This window comes from Sphaerodactylus townsendi, linkage group LG10 (assembly GCF_021028975.2).
Source record: "Sphaerodactylus townsendi isolate TG3544 linkage group LG10, MPM_Stown_v2.3, whole genome shotgun sequence".
In the NCBI taxonomy this organism is placed as follows: Eukaryota; Metazoa; Chordata; class Lepidosauria; order Squamata; family Sphaerodactylidae; genus Sphaerodactylus; species Sphaerodactylus townsendi.
The window spans coordinates 61,458,381-61,477,473 of record NC_059434.1 but is presented as its reverse complement, the minus strand read 5'-3'; the positions used below and the strand labels follow the sequence as shown (position 1 = coordinate 61,477,473).

General features: G+C 41.5%; 1 protein-coding gene across 2 annotated transcripts in view; it reads right to left on the bottom strand.

Moving 5' to 3' along the window:
* The window catches only part of MCUB (mitochondrial calcium uniporter dominant negative subunit beta), a 69,596-nt gene that overhangs the window by 1,768 nt on the left and 48,735 nt on the right, over positions 1-19,093 (bottom strand). The window contains exons 2-7 of one of the 2 annotated variants that reach the window (XM_048509350.1): positions 7,728-7,803; positions 6,575-6,745; positions 3,416-3,520; positions 2,564-2,724; positions 2,049-2,252; positions 376-492 (exon numbers count right to left, since the gene is read on the bottom strand). In XM_048509350.1, the coding sequence (XP_048365307.1) occupies positions 376-492; positions 2,049-2,252; positions 2,564-2,724; positions 3,416-3,520; positions 6,575-6,745; positions 7,728-7,803 (834 nt within the window). The remainder of the gene's footprint in view (positions 1-375; positions 493-2,048; positions 2,253-2,563; positions 2,725-3,415; positions 3,521-6,574; positions 6,746-7,727; positions 7,804-19,093) is intronic. The other variant, XM_048509351.1, reaches the window with a different exon arrangement.

Here is a 19,093-nt window from a genome sequence, read left to right as displayed (position 1 = left end):
TTGCTTCAGCTGGAACATTATGGGGGATACCATTCCAGGATTTGCAGTTCTTGATGTTTTGGGGAATCTGAATGGGTCTGAATTGCCAGTGTTCAGTGGAGGGCATTCAGGATTTTGTTTAAACCATCCTGAAATAGATGGAAAGCATGCCATTTGTCTTGCATATGGGAAGGCAGGCAGGTTTGTGCATGATGAAGCCGGGGTTTTTTTGCATCTGTGATAGGAACCCACAGCTGTGCTAAAAGATGGAAATGGAAGCAGGGTCCCACATCTGCAGTTTAAAATTTCCATTTCATTCTGCAGAGGGGCTGCCAATTTGCACATTTTATCAATGTTAAAAGCCTCTGTTACATTATTTTGTATTTATGTAAATACCTCTGCAAGATCATCTTTTAACTTGTTGTATTGATCCACATTGAAATTATGGCTTTTGGATTTTCTGTGGAAGTAGTGGAGGAATTGTCTGTCTTGAGCAACTGGGTAAACATAATCCTGTATAAAAGAAAACAGAAGGAAGTGTTCTGAAAATCTCCAACATGAGAGGTAGTTGCTAAGATATTCCGTCCCATGGCTCCTGTAGTTATCACAGCGCACTGAGACATTGTTTATTTTAGTTTTGATTGGAAGCGTCTTTCTTTCTTTGGTTCTTTTGTAAAGAAGATACACACTACCCATATAAGAGATCACCATGACCTGGAACACCAGTCTCATCATACTAGCTTGATTCTGTCAAAACTGTCCCAAGAGAAAGAACTTTGAGGACTCCTATAAGGTCTAATTGACATTTCGATCTCAAAAACTAGATTATCACCATAATCTACATTTTAATGTGTCCTATAGAACAATTTTATAGTAAATTTGTGGTTTATAAAGTAGGGAGCTCTCACAAGACCATTCTTACTTTAAAGATAAATTGACCAGTAATGATTTGTATGATCAATTTAATTAGTTTTTTAGATGGATTGATTCAAAATTTCAAGGTGAGGAACAAATAAATAATCTATATATATAAAAATCTATCAGTGCGTTTTCCTGCTGACAGGTAATCTCCCAAACTACTGGACTGATTGCTTTGAAATTTTCACACAACGTCGCATTTGCGGACGGCCAGGCTTCCAATACTGTTTCCACACTTCCTGTTGTGTACATGTCACAACTGTGCCAGTTATTGTGTACATGCCACACCTGTGACAGTTGGAACCACAGTTCTGTTCCACAACACCGCCATCTGCTGGCTGTCAAAGCAACACCCTCTGATACAAGGGAGCCAACCATGCCTTCCTTGAAAACCATTGCCTTATGGAGTGAAAGGGATGGGGCGAGCCATCTGCACATGGCCCACTCACCCTAGCGGAGGAAGGGGAGGGTCCAGGGGTTTGCTGGACCAAACACTCTGAAATTTGAACACAACGTAGCTCATGCCTCCCAGCGTGTTTTATGCTAAATAATTCGCCTGCAAGGGAAGGGAGTGAAAGGGACAGGATCAGCCACCTGCACATGGCCCACCCACCCTAGCAGAGGAGGGGGAACATTAGGAAGGGACCGGCCGGATTGCCATGCAAGGGAACGGGAGAGAGGGAGGAGAGCGAGGGGGCCCTTGCCCCTCCCCTCCCTTGCAATCATTGTGCAATGACACAGGTTTGAACCGTTCGCTTTCCCTTTTCTTTCTTTTCCACTTCACCAGACTCCGCCACAACAACACATGGCTGGGCCCACTAGTAATAAATAAAAAATAATCTAGCAAGTAGGGCAGCAATGAGAATGCTCCTTTATATGTTACAACTACAGACAAGATACATGGACAGAATGATCAAGAAGACAGTGTTTTCTGGTTGCATAGGTGATAATGGAAAATAGGTGATCATTAGAATCAAAGACATACAAGTCTAGGTCAAACCATCTCTTTGATCAGCACCCATAACAAGAGAGGCAGGCAGTGTATCAGCTCTTAGAATAGCACAGCCAAATTCAGTCTTGCAATGAGACATTTTTGCAATTGACTTTTCAGTGTGTATTACTGCTTTAAATGTTTACTTAATGAGACTCACCTGTTTAGTAAGTACATAGTAACCATAGAATGCCATGGCGCTTCCATAGGTGATAAAGTAAGTGACAGGCTCCATTATATCCCATGAATAGACCCACCAAGTAAGCCAAGCTAGAGCTCCGCCTTGAGTAGACATTAAGGCTAAGCCAGTCCATAGAAGACGAGAAGTCTTGACATCAGCCTCTGCAGTGAGCCTCACTTTTAACTAGAAAGACAAGACAGTGGTTACTGAAGAGAAAAGAGCGTTCTCATTGCAGTTGCCAATGCTTAATGGTACTTTGCCCATGAGCAGATAGTTCACAGGGTTCATGGAGGGAGAGGGGCATGCTGGGGAAATCTGAATCCTTCCATCTGATCAAAGCGCATCCCCAAGTTGTGAACCTGTTCTTTCAAGGGGAACTATAAGTCTGACTAGAACAGGTTGGGTTCTGTTAAGATTCAATCTCTTTTGGATTCATTTTTGTTACTGAACTCTACACAGAAATGGACTTTTCTTTTAAGTAGTACTGTCCAAACCTGCTCTAAAGGCAACAGTTCCTCTTTTAGAAGTTCCATTTTCTGCAACAATTCTCTCTCTTTTCTTGTCTGATGGTCTTCTAAATTAAGAGCTGTGAATAATCTATGGACCAAAGACTTTACATCATCCATATCTGTAGCATGTTCAGTGCTTTCTTTATCTGAAAAAAAAAAGAATAAAACTAGATTTATTACCAATAACTTGGATTCCCTTCTACATCAAAACAGGTTTCTGGACTACAAATGGGTGTGAGGATGCATTCTGGATAAAAATGTGGAATAGTTTCAAGCATAATGGTCACACGAACACACATGAAGCTGCTATACCCAATCATACCACTGGACAGTATCAAATTCAGTACCATCTACTCTGATTGGTAGCAGCTCTACAGGTGTCTTTCACATCACTTGCTACTTGATTCTTTTAACAAGAGATGCTGAGAACTGAAGTGAGGATCTTCTGCATACCAAGCAGATGCTCTACATCAGGGGTCTGCAACCTGTGGCTCTCCAGATGTCCATGCACTACAATTCCCATCAGCCCCTGCCAGCATGGCCAATTGGCCAGCATGGCCATGCTGTCCCCAATTGGCCATGCTGGCAGGGGCTGATGGGATTTGTAGTCCATGGACATCTGGAGAGCCACAAGTTGCAGACCCCTGCTCTACATTACCACAAGCACCTACCCCAAAACAGTATGAAAGTTTAATTGTTTGCTATGAGATTGAAGAAAAGAGCTAGATTTTACTGAAGACCTAAGCTAATTATTTTTATATAAATTGGTTTTACGTTTATTCATACATTTGACAGGCAGGACCCAGACAGTTTCAGGGCAGCCATGGCATTTTGTACCTTTCGGTGGGGGGTGTACTCTGTATTCTGTACCATTGATGACAAGGTTAAAGTCATTCATCAACAGAAGTTCCATCCGTGTTGAAGCTGAGACCGCACTGCCGTCTGCCAAAGCACATGAAGGCTCATTAGTAACGAAATGCTATGTTAAATAAAATCAAAACATCGTTGCCGAGTTGATCGCAGACAGTGAGCCTTATCACATTCAAGATTTACAACACTAATATTATTGATGAAATAACTGGCGGAACTAGATGTTGGAAGGGATGCAGAATTTCCACTGAAAGCTGACCTTCCTCCTTCCTAACATCAACTCAACATGGGACAAATCATTTTGCAAGTTTGCCTGTCCCCATCAACCAATAAGGGGGAGAGGGAATAAAGAAACAAACATCTATCAGAACACACCATATGATGCAGCTGTTTATTTAGTACGTTTATATTCTGCTTTCCTCTCTAATGGAAACCCAAAGTAGCTAACAATACATACATAAAAAAATACAACAGGCCAAACAAGAAATCTTGTGCCTAGGTCTAGACTCCAACCCACTGACTTACAACCAAGGGACAAGAACTCTTTAGCATATGTTGCATGCACTTAGGCCTTAAATACCTGTGTGCAGAGAAGAATACAGATTCAGTGATAGGTTACTTAGCTGCTCCTAACCAACAGGGCTTTGTTTAGGGGAACAACATGGGGATGTTCTTGCAAAGTTCCATGACTTTCTGGTTCTATCCAAAAGTCCATGACCCAGGAAGTCTGCTGCCTTCAGATGTCACAAAAAAGTGACAGGAGACTGTCATGAGCGCAAGCTTGCCTCATCCAGCTCCTTTACCATCCTCCAATGTGCTGAGTCTGAAGATGGAAGTCTCCAATCTAACTGCAATTTGTCTTGACAACAAAAAGCAAGCATCTTACCAAGTGAGGCCTTCCCCCCATTCCTAACATTATTAAACAGGGTAATTAATTAAACAGGAATTATTAAACAGGGTAAAATAGAGGACTTTACAATAAATGGTACAAGTCACACTCATGCATGCCATGAACACCATGTGCTTGTGGCTCTGCCATATCTAATGGAAGTACTTCCAATTTGCATGATTTTGACATCTGGCACAAATGGTAGCCACATAAGATGGACCAGGAAGGTCTGTTGAAGCAAACTGGTGTTGTGGGAAAATGTTAAGGTAGGTATTGAAGACACATACACACAGAAACAGGAAGCCATAGCACAGAAGAATGGAACAGGAAAGAAGAACGTAAGGGGCTGGTACTATAAGAGCTTGTGAAAAGTAGAGTGATCTAGGGGGAAAGACAGAAGTGGAGAGTTGTTGCGATCATTAACAAAGATAGATAGGATTAATAGTTTGAGATGTGATAAGGAAGAATGCAGGAAAAGTGATCACAGAGATCTAAATTACTGAGGACATGCTGAGGACTGAAGCGAGGATCTTCTGCATACCAAGTAGATGGCCAGAAAACGGGGAACAGAAGTGGTGGCAGAGGAGAGGATCTAGGTAGAAAGATCAGAAGTCAAACAGGAACTAGGAATCACCAATGTGAAGGTAGAAACAGCAAAAATGAGAATAAATGAGTCAATTAGAATGGGAGAAGAAAAGTGAAGAAGGCAGCCATCCCTGGTTTTTCACCCATTCAGATCTTCCTTGTACTGTTGAAGAAGCTGATTTTATACAATGGATTTTTATGTTTGCAAAGCACTGACGAAGTATGACATGAATATGCTAACAGTGCTCAAAATTACCACAGTGTAGGCTTAATAGAACAACTGACTGCTGCCTAGGTCCTTGGTATTTTTCCTGCACATTTATCACACAAGCCAACTGTGCTGCAGGCAAACCACACCGGTACCACCGGATTGGAATTCTGTCATCTGGATGCATGCCGCAGCTCTGATTACTGAAGCTGTTAACCAAACACTGCAGCTCTCCTTTATACCCACTCTGTTTGGAGACATAGTCTGGCACAGCACCATCACACAGGAAAAATAAATGAAATATTCATATATGCAACATTCTCCTTGCCATTTCTTAGGGAAGGGTTCAAAAGAAATGAAGTGTTCACAAATAAAATGAATAGCAAAATAATTGCTGTCCTGATTAATGTAGCTAAAATCCAATAATTGCCCTGAGCTCACTTTTGGTGGATGGCAGGGAAGGTTGGAAATTTAATAAGACACACAAATATTCCAGCAAAAACAGCATTTATGTTTGGCAAGAGGAAGCAGAATAGAAATATGTACAATAGAAATATTTGTTTAGAATGTCTTGTGCACCTGTTACAATCTTGGATTTCACCTGCTCGAGAGTTTAAAATACAGTGGAAACAAAATGCTCAAAAGCCTCTACTGCTCTCCAACCACAACAGGGCTCTGCAAGATACAATCTTCTATTTCGTTTATCAAGACACAGATCCCAACTGCCAAACAAACTTCACTTTATCTCGGCTTATAAATATGCAGAACACTAAGTGAAAAAGCACCAAACCCATCAAGGACTGATTTCATTTGAAGTCTGGATATAAAATAAACTGCTCGCATGAATACTACTACTGCTCAGCCTTTTCTTTCTAGTAGAGGAATGAACTACATGAACATTCTTTATTGGACTCTGGTTTTTCTTAACGAAATATGTTTAAAATAAATAGTTCTTCCTTTTCACATAAATACTGCTGGAACAAAAATTCAAACCGATGTTGTAAGATCTCCATCTATGGGGAATGAAGCATTTTTTTCCAACTTAATTAAGAAAAAGATTGCTACAGTCATCTTGGAAAGTGTATTGACTTTGGGACTTTGAAGGATGGGTGGGAGACAGGTCTATGTCTATGGGCCTACTTGCCACCTACTTGCATTCTCCTCTCTAAAATCGGAGCAAGAACAAGGAATAGAAGCAGCAGTTGGGGCCAGGAGGTATCAGCCTCAACAGGAACCCAAGAATACCAGCCCCTGATGTCAGCCGGCATTATTACTAAACTCTGCATTGAAGAAGGGGGAAGAAAGTGGGTGGGATGGATCCAGTGAAAATATCCACTGACAGAATGTGTACCTGGATATCACCAATCCCATTCTGACACGCAAGTGATCTGGCAGGGATCCAACATACAAAACAAACTTTCAAGCTCACAACTGCACCAAGTACCTGTTGTGAAGACTTTTATCTCTTCAATGACTTTATCCTCCTGTTGTATGTTCCGCATGAAGTCTCCAACAGTCATTAGCATTGGCTTCACAGTAAACTGACAGCGTTCCTTTCTAGAGGGTAACGTAAGGGTTATCACTGGCAACCCGTGTTTATAATCAACGGAGACTTCTGAGGAGGAAAGAAAAGCATTGAAACTTACCTAATAAACCAACCCACTTGATTACATAGCAGAGGAAAGAGGAAGTTAAAAAACCCTTCAGGAAAGTATTGAGAACCAAAAAGGCCCATCATCTTCCTAAATGGCTGCATTGGAACATTTTGATGAGGAGCCTCTTCTATAGTTCATAGACCATGGCTTACATGGCTTGTTCTGAAACTCAGATTGATTTAATTTCCTTCACAGACAGATCATGTAATAAAAGTCAACAGGTAGAGGCGACTGTGGAGGATACATGTAGGGAGACACACACTTTTCACTGTAGGCAGGATCCAGGATGCTTCTCAATTCCACACCAGTGGCGAAGCTTCCACGGGGACATCTGGGGACAAATGTCCTAGGCGCCCACCGTAGGAGTCACATGGGGGGCACAAAATCACTCAGCAAGCACTTAAGGAGTCAAAAGCATTGTAGAGAAAAATCTTGCCATAACAGTTTAGAAGTTTCTAGTACTTCAAATGTGGAATCAAATGCAAAATTTCTTAGTTGGGATTCATTCAGAAGATCAATATATTTCCCTTCCAAGTCTTAACATGGGCTTTGGATTTCTCATTTACTTAAGATGATAATATCTTGCATATCCCATTCTTTTACACACATTAATTATTTCAGTTATACCTGTCTAGCTTTCTAATTGGATATGCATGCCTCATCCAGCATTTCCCTACATTAGATTTCACTTTAATCCCACTTTACCTATCTATCAACAGTTGGCACAACAACCCACTGTGAGTAGAATTGATTACTCTTTGGATTAGACCTTGTTTTAAATTTTCTCTCTCTGATGTCTCCTTTCCCCTTTGCAGCCTTTAATTTAAAAAAATCAGTCTATTGGATGTTTCTGCATCCAATGAAGTGAGAGCAAATTTTGTAAGTCTTCCAGGTGTCACTGGATTCCTGTGCATCCAGCCAGTAATGGATGAGAAAGCTTACCATCAGATGGCACGAGGGAGCTACAAAGCGACCTCCAGTGATGTCTTAGGTTTCCAGTTTCTATCACACACAGCATCTACAAGACAGATTGATTAAATGTCAGTGATTTCAGCCAAATAATACTAGGTAAGGGCAGCCTCTCCCCACCAGAGCATATTTTTATCAGTTAACAGACCAGATATTGTTGAAGATCCCCACTTTAAATTCAAGACTGCCAAAATACTGAGTAACAGGCAACAGGCCAAAATGTCAATCATACTGCTTGGTAGCAACAATGCTATAAAACTCCCCAAGACGAAGGGCTCTTGGGATACTTTAACCCTTTATGTTGTAAAGAGTTCAGACAGAGGTCATATAAGAAGGAATGGTTCCAATATTGTGATGTATTAAAACACAGGCAGTTATAAAAAATGTATCAAGTCATGTGTTTTTTAAACAGCTGCATAGGCAATTTATGTTCCGGATACAGATTGCTGAGGGTAATTGTCCATGGTGAGAAATAATGTGCAATATCCCTATCTAGGATTACCCTGGAACCAAAGCAAACTCAAATTTATGATGTTGTAAAACACTATGTTCCAGTTTACAACATGGAATTATTATTATTATTTATTTTATTTAATACCCTCTTCTCTCCTGCCAAAGCAAGCTTGCAGCGGTCCACAATAAACTTACACAATGCAGCTACTTAAAATACCATAAAAATAATAATATAAAATAGATAATCTAAGAAACCATATACAGACAATGCTAAACGTTTTAGCAAAAGTGGAACACCTTACCCTCCCTCCCTCCCTTCTGATTTAATAAAAAAGAAAGAAAAAGGGGAGGGGAACAAGGGAGGCCAGCCAAGATGGACCTATTACTCCACATTGCTGCCCTCAAATATAGGCTTGGTGGAATAGTTCTGTCTTGGAGGTCCTGTGAAATTGAGATAAGTCCCACAGGGCCCTGGTCTCATTTGACAGAACATTCCAACACTAGCTGAGAATAGCCAATCATTTTCTGGGCCAGGGACTACCAGGAGATTGTTACTGAGGGTCAGTTAAGTCCTCTAGGGGACATATCTAGGAGAGGTAGTCTCACAGTACACAAGCTTCAGATAGTTAAGGGATTCACATTACCAATCTCAGGCGCCTCAATCACCAGCAACAGACTGTACAGAGCAGATAATTTTATCTGCAAATTCTGCCAATCCCATAGGCTAGTGTGCCTATTTCTCTATTGCGTTCATGTATGAATAACAGAAATGCAGCTTCAGTAAGCATATATCAACTTTTTAATAAAACAGTATCTTGGGGCAAGCAAGTTTTTATTATTGCATAAGGCTTTATGGATATGCTTTATCAGGTGTGTGTCATAAGACATGTGTTTATTTTGACTGCAATTGACTATAAAGCCACCCCTCTGGGAATACCATCAAGCTTGAGAATTGACTGACAGCCACGAAGACATGTGAGTTTACAGCCGCATTCCTGCAGTGTTTGGGTGTTGCCTATGAGCAGATGCATTTTTCTTGTCTGTCTATTTTGACTACCCTTCCCTGAATGCAAGGAAACCAGAGGCTTCTCAGTTTTAATGCTGCCTTTTGGGGCAGCGGCTTCTCCCACACCAGCTGGAAGTAGTACGTGGCGGTATTTAAGTGGCAGCAGCTCAGCTTATTTTGTGACGGGCGGTAATGCACTGTGCTGAAGTGCAGAACATTTCCCGAGAGAAAGCTGAAGCACTCTAAATGCATGTGTGATTTTGGCCTTACGCTTGTGCACTCCCAGCAATTTCAGCAGTATCAGCCGCTCATGCAGTAAAATATCAAGAGGCAGCAGCTGCTTGCGAATACTAGTTATCCTTCCCATCTGTCTGCCACTAGCACTAGCAGCCTTGGCATACTGCTGTGGTTCACCCTGATAGTTTGTGCACTCTGCCTCTCTTACACACAAACTGTTGCTCATTCTACCAGAACACAAAAAGACAGAGTGCCAATGCTAGACATGCTCTTCCATTTATACCACAACAGCACCTATCCACACACAGTGCATATATATCCTTTGAGTGAGGGGTGGCATGTAAGGGAGGGGAAGGGGGCCGGTACCTGCACATGGCCCACCCACCCTAGCGGAGGGAGGGGTGGAATGCAAGGGAAGGGAAGGGGAGGGGGCCTGGCATATGGACCTGGCCCACCCACCCCAGCAGAGGGAGGGGGAGGGGAGTGAGGGGTGGCATGCAAGGGAGGGGAGGGGAGGGAAGGGGAGGGGTGGCATGCAAGGGAGGGGAGGAATTATATTACTAAATGATAGTAGTAGTAGTAGTAGTAGTAGTAGTAGTAGTAGTAGTAGTAGTAGTAGTAGTAGTAGTAGTAGTAGTAGTAGTAGTAGTAGTAGTAGTAGTAGTAGTAGTAGTAGTAGTAGTAGTATGTTTCTCAGCCCTTAGTTAAGAACAAAAGGGATGAGGAAGGATGACAGAATCACCTAAATAATGAGAATTGAGAAGCAGCTAGGAAAAACACTGGGAAAATCAATACCAGGCAGAACTACTGACCAGTTTTAAAGTGAAGTAAAGACCACACAAGCCCCGGCCACTTATCCTACGCTCTTCCTCCTGTAGCAGCACTGAAACAGGAGATTTGTTATCCCATCTTTCTTTTCAGTGGAGACAAGGGAATGCAAAGGAATGAAAAAGGCTGCAGATTTTTTTCTACCAGGAAGTAAAAACAGAGAAGGCAAACTTTCTCGCAGAAGTGGCTCTTAACCTTTAAATCCAATACTCCCAAAACTACAAATAAAAAATAAAGTTCATAAAAACAACCCTTTGAACATGGCAGCTTTACTTATATACTTGTATATACATGATACATAAAGAAGGAAGGCTGTATGGTATATAGTTCAAATGTCAAATCTTGGAAGCTAAACAGGGTTAGTACTTGGATGGGAGATCACCAAGGAAGACTCTGCAGAGGATGGCAGCAGCAAACCAACTCTATTTCTCACTTGCCTTGAAAGCCCCTTGGCTGGGGTCACTATAAATCAGCTGTGACTTGATGGCACTTATGTACATATATAAGATACATAAGCAGGATGCACAGATGACACACTTACATTCAGTGAGACTCTTATGCCTAACAACCAATGACTTAATAAGTTGGATTCTTTTCAGTTATCACTGCCCTCTCTTATTCCAGTCTGTTCATTCAGTGTGCGGATAATTCACTGTTAGAGATCAGCATCCTCCAAAGAACATGGTTCTCTGAGGAGAAGAAATCTTTATTAAGCAAGCTGAATAAATTTGTCAGACCAAATAGGTGACTCCACAGATGCAAAAGAAAACTTGGAGTAACCCACTCTGTCAAGAGCACAAACTGATTATACAGGTGAATTCTACTGTGGCAGTTGTATCAAATGGTAAAGAGGTCAAGGTAGTAAAGAATGCCAGACAAATCATGCCAAGATTACTGATAACAGAGATGGTTCCATGTTCTGCTGTTTAGCAATGAGCTACATACTAATCAGTTCTGTGTGACTCTGTAGTAACTATTCTCTAGTTTCAGGTGGGTACCCATGTTGGTCTGCAGTAAAACAGCAAGATTTATGACCCCTAGTACTTTGAAGAACAAGATTTCCAGGGTACAAGCTTTCAAGAGTCAAATCTCTCTTTAAGTGCCAGCGTGATATAGTGGTTAAGAGCAGGTGTACTTTAATCTGGAGAACCAGGTTTGATTCCCCACTCTGCCACTTGAGCTGTGGAAGCTTATCTGGTGAACCAGATTAGCTTGTACACTCCAGCACATGGCAGCTGGGTGACCTTGGGAAAGTCACCGTTCTTTGGAGGTCTCTCAGCCCCTTTGAGTCTCCTTACAAGAGAGAAAGGGGAGATATAAATCCTCCTCCTCCTCCTCCTCCTCTACTGAAATGGTTTGATTCTTGAAAGCTTATAACTGGGGAATTTTGACCCTTCAACGCCCACACCCTGGAAATTTTGTTGATCTTCAAGGTGGTACTGGATCTTGCTGTCTTAATAATGTTAAACAAAAATCAATTAAGAAATTAAAAATAACTACTCTGAGTTTTCAAAATGATTTTGTTCAAAGTAAGGCAAATTATTATTGTCTGTTACATTATCAAAACAAAACAAGCAAGCATCCTTTAGTTCTGCTAACAGAATGCTTCCTTTTAATGGTGGTTCATTTTTTCTGCATGCAGTCAATATCTAATTATCTGTAGCTCTGGCTACTGTACACTGCTGTCTAATTCTAGGATAGTTTTATTTCATCTGCTGCAAATAAATCTTGAGGCATAAGCTTAGAATGATAACCTCTCTTCCAAGTAATCTATTTAATATACTCGTTTGCTGTCTCTGCTTGCAAAATACACTGTACGCATTAACATATAGAGTTCACTTTGCTTATTCATCATCTCAAACTGGATTTACAAAAGCAAAACAGATGAATTACAAAGCAGTAAAAAGATTGCTGTGGACACCAGAAACCAAGCCCAAACGAGCAGTTCTATGCTGTGCAAGCAGGGTCTGCAAATTCACCAGACCAGCCATCCAGTTAATGGAAAATGCAGTTTGGCATATAACAGCCTGGGAGATAAATTAAAGCTGGCAAAGACCTGAAGGAATCAGTCAATCAACAGCAACAATGCTTGCTTAAGGTAAAATAATCTGATCCAAAGTATCCTGGCTTTATGCCAACCAAACGTTTTCCACACCATGCAACCTACTAATAGTCCATACAGAAAGGGTGAAAACCCAAAATATTTATCATTTTCTATCTAGAATTTCAACTGGCTTGATTGTTCCAGCCAACTGTACTGTTAAAACACGGGAATGAAATGAATTGCCAAGAGGAGCTTATCTGGAAGCAACTGATTTTAGCATGTTTCTAAAGAAAAGGCTGAAGCAATGATACTGCAGAGCAACCACGGGACAAACACAATGCAACTATTCATTTCCCCTTGACAATGAAAGGAAAGTTCAGTTTTTCCAGGTTTCCACTGAGATTAAGGCTAAAATGGTCTTCTGCTTTCCATACGGGCCAAACAGGACAATCCCTATGCAATAGAATAAATGGACACCAATATTACATTGAAAATCAGAAACTAGTGGCAGGAACATTTTAATCCACCAACCAAACTAGTTTTTTCCCCCCAGCTTAGCATGAATTACTTCTGTTCATGGAAGCACCATGGGGGGAAGGGAATTACTAAATAAAAACAAAATACTAGAAGGAAGAATGGGGAAGGATAAGAGTATGAGTAGGGTAATGTTCCTTTCTCCCCCAGTTTTAAGGATACTGTGGACTGCCCAAAAAAGAAAAGTGGTTCTAGATAGAATCAAATCTAAACTAACCCTAGAAGCTAAAAAGACTAATCTGAGGCGATTGTATTTGGTCACATCACGAGAAAACAAGAGTCACTATTAAAGACAATAATGCTAGGAAAAGTCAAAGGCATCAGGAAAAGAGGAAGACTGTAAGGCTGGACACAATCGGACAAAGTCGGCTTTTATAAAAGGAACGTACTTATTGAGTCGCGTCACCCTAGGTACAAGATGCTGAAACTGAGGGGGCGTTCCTCAGTTCCAGCTTTTGAAGTGGCCCGGTGTCGATGCCGACCAATCATTGTCGTTTGATTCCCCGCCTTGGGTTTTCATTCGTTGAACCCTCCCGCTGCTGCGTAGGGTCGTGGGTCCGAGGGTATCAGGGGTTAATGGGAAATGTAGTCCTGACAAAGATCCAACATGGGATAGGTTGATTCTCTCAGTTTGCAAGATCTGAACAAGGCTGTTAATGACAGGACATTTTGCAGGACATTCATTCATAGAGTTGCCACCAGTCGGAAGGGACTTGATGGCATTTGACAGACACACACAATCAGAGAATTACTGCCTAATTATATTCACCATCACTGATTTGTTCTCAGTTCAGTGGTTCTTTGAATCATGTGTTCAGACTTTCCATACTTTTGCAGTACAAGGTTTTTTTAGAGACACTACATTGAGTATAGTGAAATTAATGAGCAACAGAAGACAAGGATAATTCCCACATATACAGGCAATTCAAAATCACAGATTTATGCCAGAACTCAATGCCATCTCTTATTTCAAAAATCATGTGAGCTTCGGAGACAGTCCTGTTCTAAAGGACTCAAACAGCATCAGCCTGACTCAGAAACTATTACACATGACTATGGTCAAGATGATGATGGGCATTTCTATCTGCATTGCACGGGTGGCTTTTGAACCAGGAAGGGAAACTTGTAGATCTCCCTTATTGGGTTGATAGTAACAGTGATTGATCCACATGTACTCCCCTTGGGACCAAAACTGCATTATCTGCAGCCACACTGTTTTAATCCTGCAAAAGGAAGAACCACAGCACTCCATTCACCCAGCAGTTGAATGATGAACAGAGAATTTATAAGGTCTTGGCTTAATAATGCCTTGAATATTAGACACAGTTTCCACTTATAGGAGCTCAACTATGAATAAAATAATCTGTTAGGAACTGTTAGTTCTAGCTTATCCTTGGGCCACGGTAGTCATGTTAGCTGCATGCAAAATATTAAATTCAAACAGACAACTTCCTGAATTTTCAGTGTTATTCTGTTCTGGCTTAACAGTCTGACTCATGCAAACTCTAGCAGCATGTAATATGAATCACATGTTGAACTGCTGCTCAGATAAATGACTGTGTTAGTGGTGGAGCAAGAGAGGGGAAATCAGAATTAATTTTTCGCTGTGTTGAAAATGTGGTTCAAGCAGTGAGATGATTCAAGAGCTGAAGCCTGATTTGTCTGAAACCGCTACAGATTCAACTGAAAAAAGCAGGATGTTTTCATAACATGCAGAAAGAATGTGGTGGGGAAAAGTTCTATTAAGTTCCGTTTCCTGAGCTTGCAGAAGTACAACTTTTAAGATGACTATTCCAAATGCTGTTTATTAGGTCTTGGGTATAGATTTATGATAAATTGCTAGTGAAGTTGTTGAATTCAGAAGTCAGCCATCCAAGACCAGCTTTTACAGGCTTATAATTCAAATCCTCTGTGGAAGAAAAAAACACTGCATAGCAGTTTAGCACTGCTATATTTTATAGATAATTGAAAAGCCACTACAGCTAACCCTGGTTAGAACTGCACATAAGAAGGCAATGGTAAACCACTGCTGACCAAACATTACCTCAAAAACCCTATGATGTGACAATCCCAAATGACATTTTGGAGGACACTGATTCATAGGGTCACCATGAGTCAGAAGGGGGTTGGTCTCCCGGCAGGGCTGGCCTGTTAGGGGTGAGGAGGTGGGAGGGTTTTGCGAGCAGCATGTGCCCAGGCGCTGCTGGCAGGATGGCCTCTTGAGGGTGGGTGGAAAGGCGGGAGGGCTTCTTCAGGCCAGGGGAGCAGCAGGTACCAAGGCACAGCTGCTCTGCAGCCTGGGGCAGCCTGCTGGGAATGGAGGGAAGCGGGAAGGCTTCTGTGGGCCTGTGGAGCAGCGGGCTCCAAGGCACCTCTACTCCAGTGGCCAGGCTGGGGTTCTGGATGTTGCTCCTGAGTCATAGGAAGGCAGGTGGGGGAGGGGATGGAATGTTACTCACCAATGGGTAAACCCACTGTTGTGGGTAAACCCATCTGTCATGACATTCCATCCCTTAGCCTCTTATTAGTTAGCATAAAGGCTATGCAAATATGTTATTATTCCTTGTGTCCTCTACTATTAACAGGGAAGTTTTTCTTTCTATATACCCTATTTCCCCCAAAATAAGCCCTACCCCGAAAATAAGCCTGTAGTAATGCACTGCTGACCCAGCAGCACCGTAGTAGAACGTTGGGACGCCAACGGACCTACGGCCTTCTGGTCCATCCAGCACTCTTCAATTCTCATCCCCCCCTATGAGTCAATGGTCATGAACTATTTGGCCTAATCACCGGGCGCAGGGACAATGGTCTTGCCCCCAGGTGAGGATTAGGCTCAGACGCTTACGCTCCTCTCCGCACGTAGCCAGGTGAGATCATGCATCACATGATGATCTCCCGACCTCCCGTCTCCCGCTCTCCCGGAACTCCCCCCGGTCCTCCCTCCTACACGCCCCCGATAGAATAACAATAAAAGGTGCCAGGAACCAGCACGCGAGAGACTCGCTAGGAACACGGACCTCCGGGCTCCCGCTGCTGGCGATCTCCACCAGATGTTATCTCCGCGTCTCGTCTCGTTCTTACGCTGACCACGTGGGTCGACTACAAAGCCCTAGCATGATTTTTTGGGATTTTTGGAGGATGCTTGAAAAATAAGCCCAACTCCGAAATTAAGCCCTAGTTACAGATTCCCCAGCGCAGCTGATCTGGTCACGTGGGGGACACAAAATCATGGAAAACAATAAGACATCCCCTGAAAATAAGCCCTAATGCATCTTTTGGAGCAAAAATTGATATAAGACCCTGTCTTATTTTTGGGGAAACATGGGTAGTAGAGGTAATCTGCAATTACACAAAGACAATGCTTGATGTATCCAAACAAGGCACAGTAGCTCAATTTTGCTGTTTTTGGTAATTTTCTGCACTATACATGTTCTGTTTCTTTGCCTAAAACTGCACAGTATCATTTCTGTATTGTATGTATATTTGTAAACAAAAAAGATGCACGATGTTAAGAATCCTTAAAACTTGTACCTGCCACAATTAATAAAGAAGGCACGATTTCTGTAAATGTGAACTATGTGGATCTTTCTCCCAACTTAATAGCCCCTAGACATCATACGTTAATTATTCAAATTTTCATTACAATAATAAATCACAATAAAAATCCTTATATATTCCCCACAGGAAGAATGAGCAAATGATGTGCTTATTAGCATTCACTCCCCACCTTTAGTTTATCTGCAAGTCTCATTCAAGGGTTCTCTGTCAGTTTTAATCATCCCACTGCAGAACTCACAAGAGCACACTCAGGTGAGACAGCCTTTGTGGCAGACCCAGACTAAGTGAGTAAGTATAGTGTAATCAAGTTTAATATCATTCAATGCATTTCAAAGACAAGTGATAATTTGAACCCAGGTATTTGAACCCAGTCACCACTAAACTACAAGCACTGTGTTCCAAAATCCAGTGGAGTGGCCATAACAGTCTATTGCAGCAAGCAAGTAAACACCCACACACATACACACACAAACAAGAATCCTGTTGTCCTTCAGAGATTTATTGAAGCATACATTTTCATAGGCTACAGCCCCTTTCAGAAGATGCACAGTGCATTCTAAGTGAATTCTCAATATGTTACTTATTTATTCCATCCTCTGCCCCTAGCAATAATACCCACCTCTCAATTTCATGAATGCTACAATTAAAGAACTCTGTTTGGGAAGCAATGAAGAGATAGAACAATGCAAGAAAAACAGCACAGAGGAAAAGGGAGAGCCCTCATTTTCTCATGGGGAGCCAATCAAACCCCCTCCCCCATGCCTTTGCTGATATAAACCATCATAACTGTGTACTGCCCTAATAAAATGTGTTGCCAAACCACTGTTTGCCTCCTGTGCAGGGAGCACATCTACAAGGTAAAAATCATGGTGAAGGAGCAGTGCTTTTCCTTTCATGCCTCCTGAATCTCCCCTACGAATGTCTCTTCCCCATTTCCTGGAAATTAGAAATAACATGGCTGAGGACATTTTTAAAAGCCTGAGGACATTTTAGGGGAGAAGTGTGTGTTTATGTATGTGTGTGAGAGAGACTAAGCATCTTCCTTTTCTGTCATCTATTTTCTCTGTATGTCTTTCCACTCTGCATTTGCTTTTATGAGAAACGCTCATTTTTAATTCAAGTGTGGCCATGTTAACCCTTATAGAAAGTTTTCCAATGGGAAATGTACACAGTGTTACCAATGTTATCTGGAAACTTGCTGTAACTGCGTGTACAATAATGGCACAACAGACTGATTTGGTACATCCTAGCAATTTTTAAAAATGTATTGAATAACCAAATAAGCTATGCTAGAGGTACTGTTATCAGGATGTTAGAGAAATCAGCTGATGGAACGTTCATGTAAAAACTTGTAAAGGGACATTAATCAATATGGCATATTCATGGTGGGAGTCAAGGGTGCTTATCCATTCTTATCGGGGTTAAGGGAAAAAAACCCATAATCCTTGTTTAGACCTAGGGCAGTATTCTGATTAAGTTGATGATTTCCATTAATTCTCTCTTGCCACTGCAGACTTTCTTCATATCCTTTGTCAGGGTGTCCAATCCTTCAAGAGTTGCATTTCATGGAGATCAGTGCACTGCAGTGGGAGGGAGAAGGCAGGGAAGTTTTGTTCTGCTGGTGGAGAATGACCTCATGTTCCATATGTCCACTGAACACTCCTTTCTCTGCTAATTTGTAATAAGTAGTTCCACCTTGAGAAAGTTGCGCATGACTGCAATACAGGCATCCACATTATTTCTACCCATCTTTGATGACTGCAATTTGTTACTGTCAAAGTTATGGTAATCATCAGTCAGACCAGCTCTCAGTGTAGATTCTGCTAATATTTGTGCGCAGTCATTAAATGTTCCCACTTAACTAAATATCTTTATGCCTTAATGGAAAGTGCAGAACATAATTGGGTAAATAATATTTCAAGGTTGGAATTTGGCTGAATCACATATTGGAATTAAACGGGCTTGAACAAGATATAAAAATGGTTTCCGCAGGGAGATTTTTCTTAGTTTGGCATTCAAACTGGAGCATATATATATTTTTAGATCATTCACTACCTGGGTTTCCCCTGTTCTGTGTGTCATCATGTAAGGTTGCAAGATGGGAAGAAGGAGAGAGCAGAATGCAACTGCACATGCTCCACAGCATCCAGCTTCTAAAACAGGTGGACATAGATTTCTCAAGAACTTTCATAGGCTCTGTACAATTGGATACAGGTTCATGCAGAATACAGAGACTTTTCACAGTTAGCAGATTGTGCTTTGATCATATTCTGTGCTGAGTTATTCAGCAACTGGTTTACTGGGAGTACAAAGCATAATACTCCCAGTACAGTTTCACTCTAGTTCGAGAGGCTACTGCAGCAAGCTACCAACCAACTATACAAAATAATAACACGATTGCTATAGAATAATGGTACTTTATGGGAACGTCCACTGCTTATGCCAAAGCAAGTATTGCTAACGAATTTTTTAAATACACACAATAGCCTGAAGTATTTTTCTTCTTCTATTGGTAGAGCAAAAGGCCTAATTCAGTGTGCTGTGAAACAATGAATAAGGTCTTCAACACTACCCAAACATACAGCCTACTTCAAAGGTAGTTTTATGTGTTTAGTATTCATTTTAATGAATAACTCTTTGCTGCCCAGTTGCAACAGACTCATGGCGACCCCAGGGGTT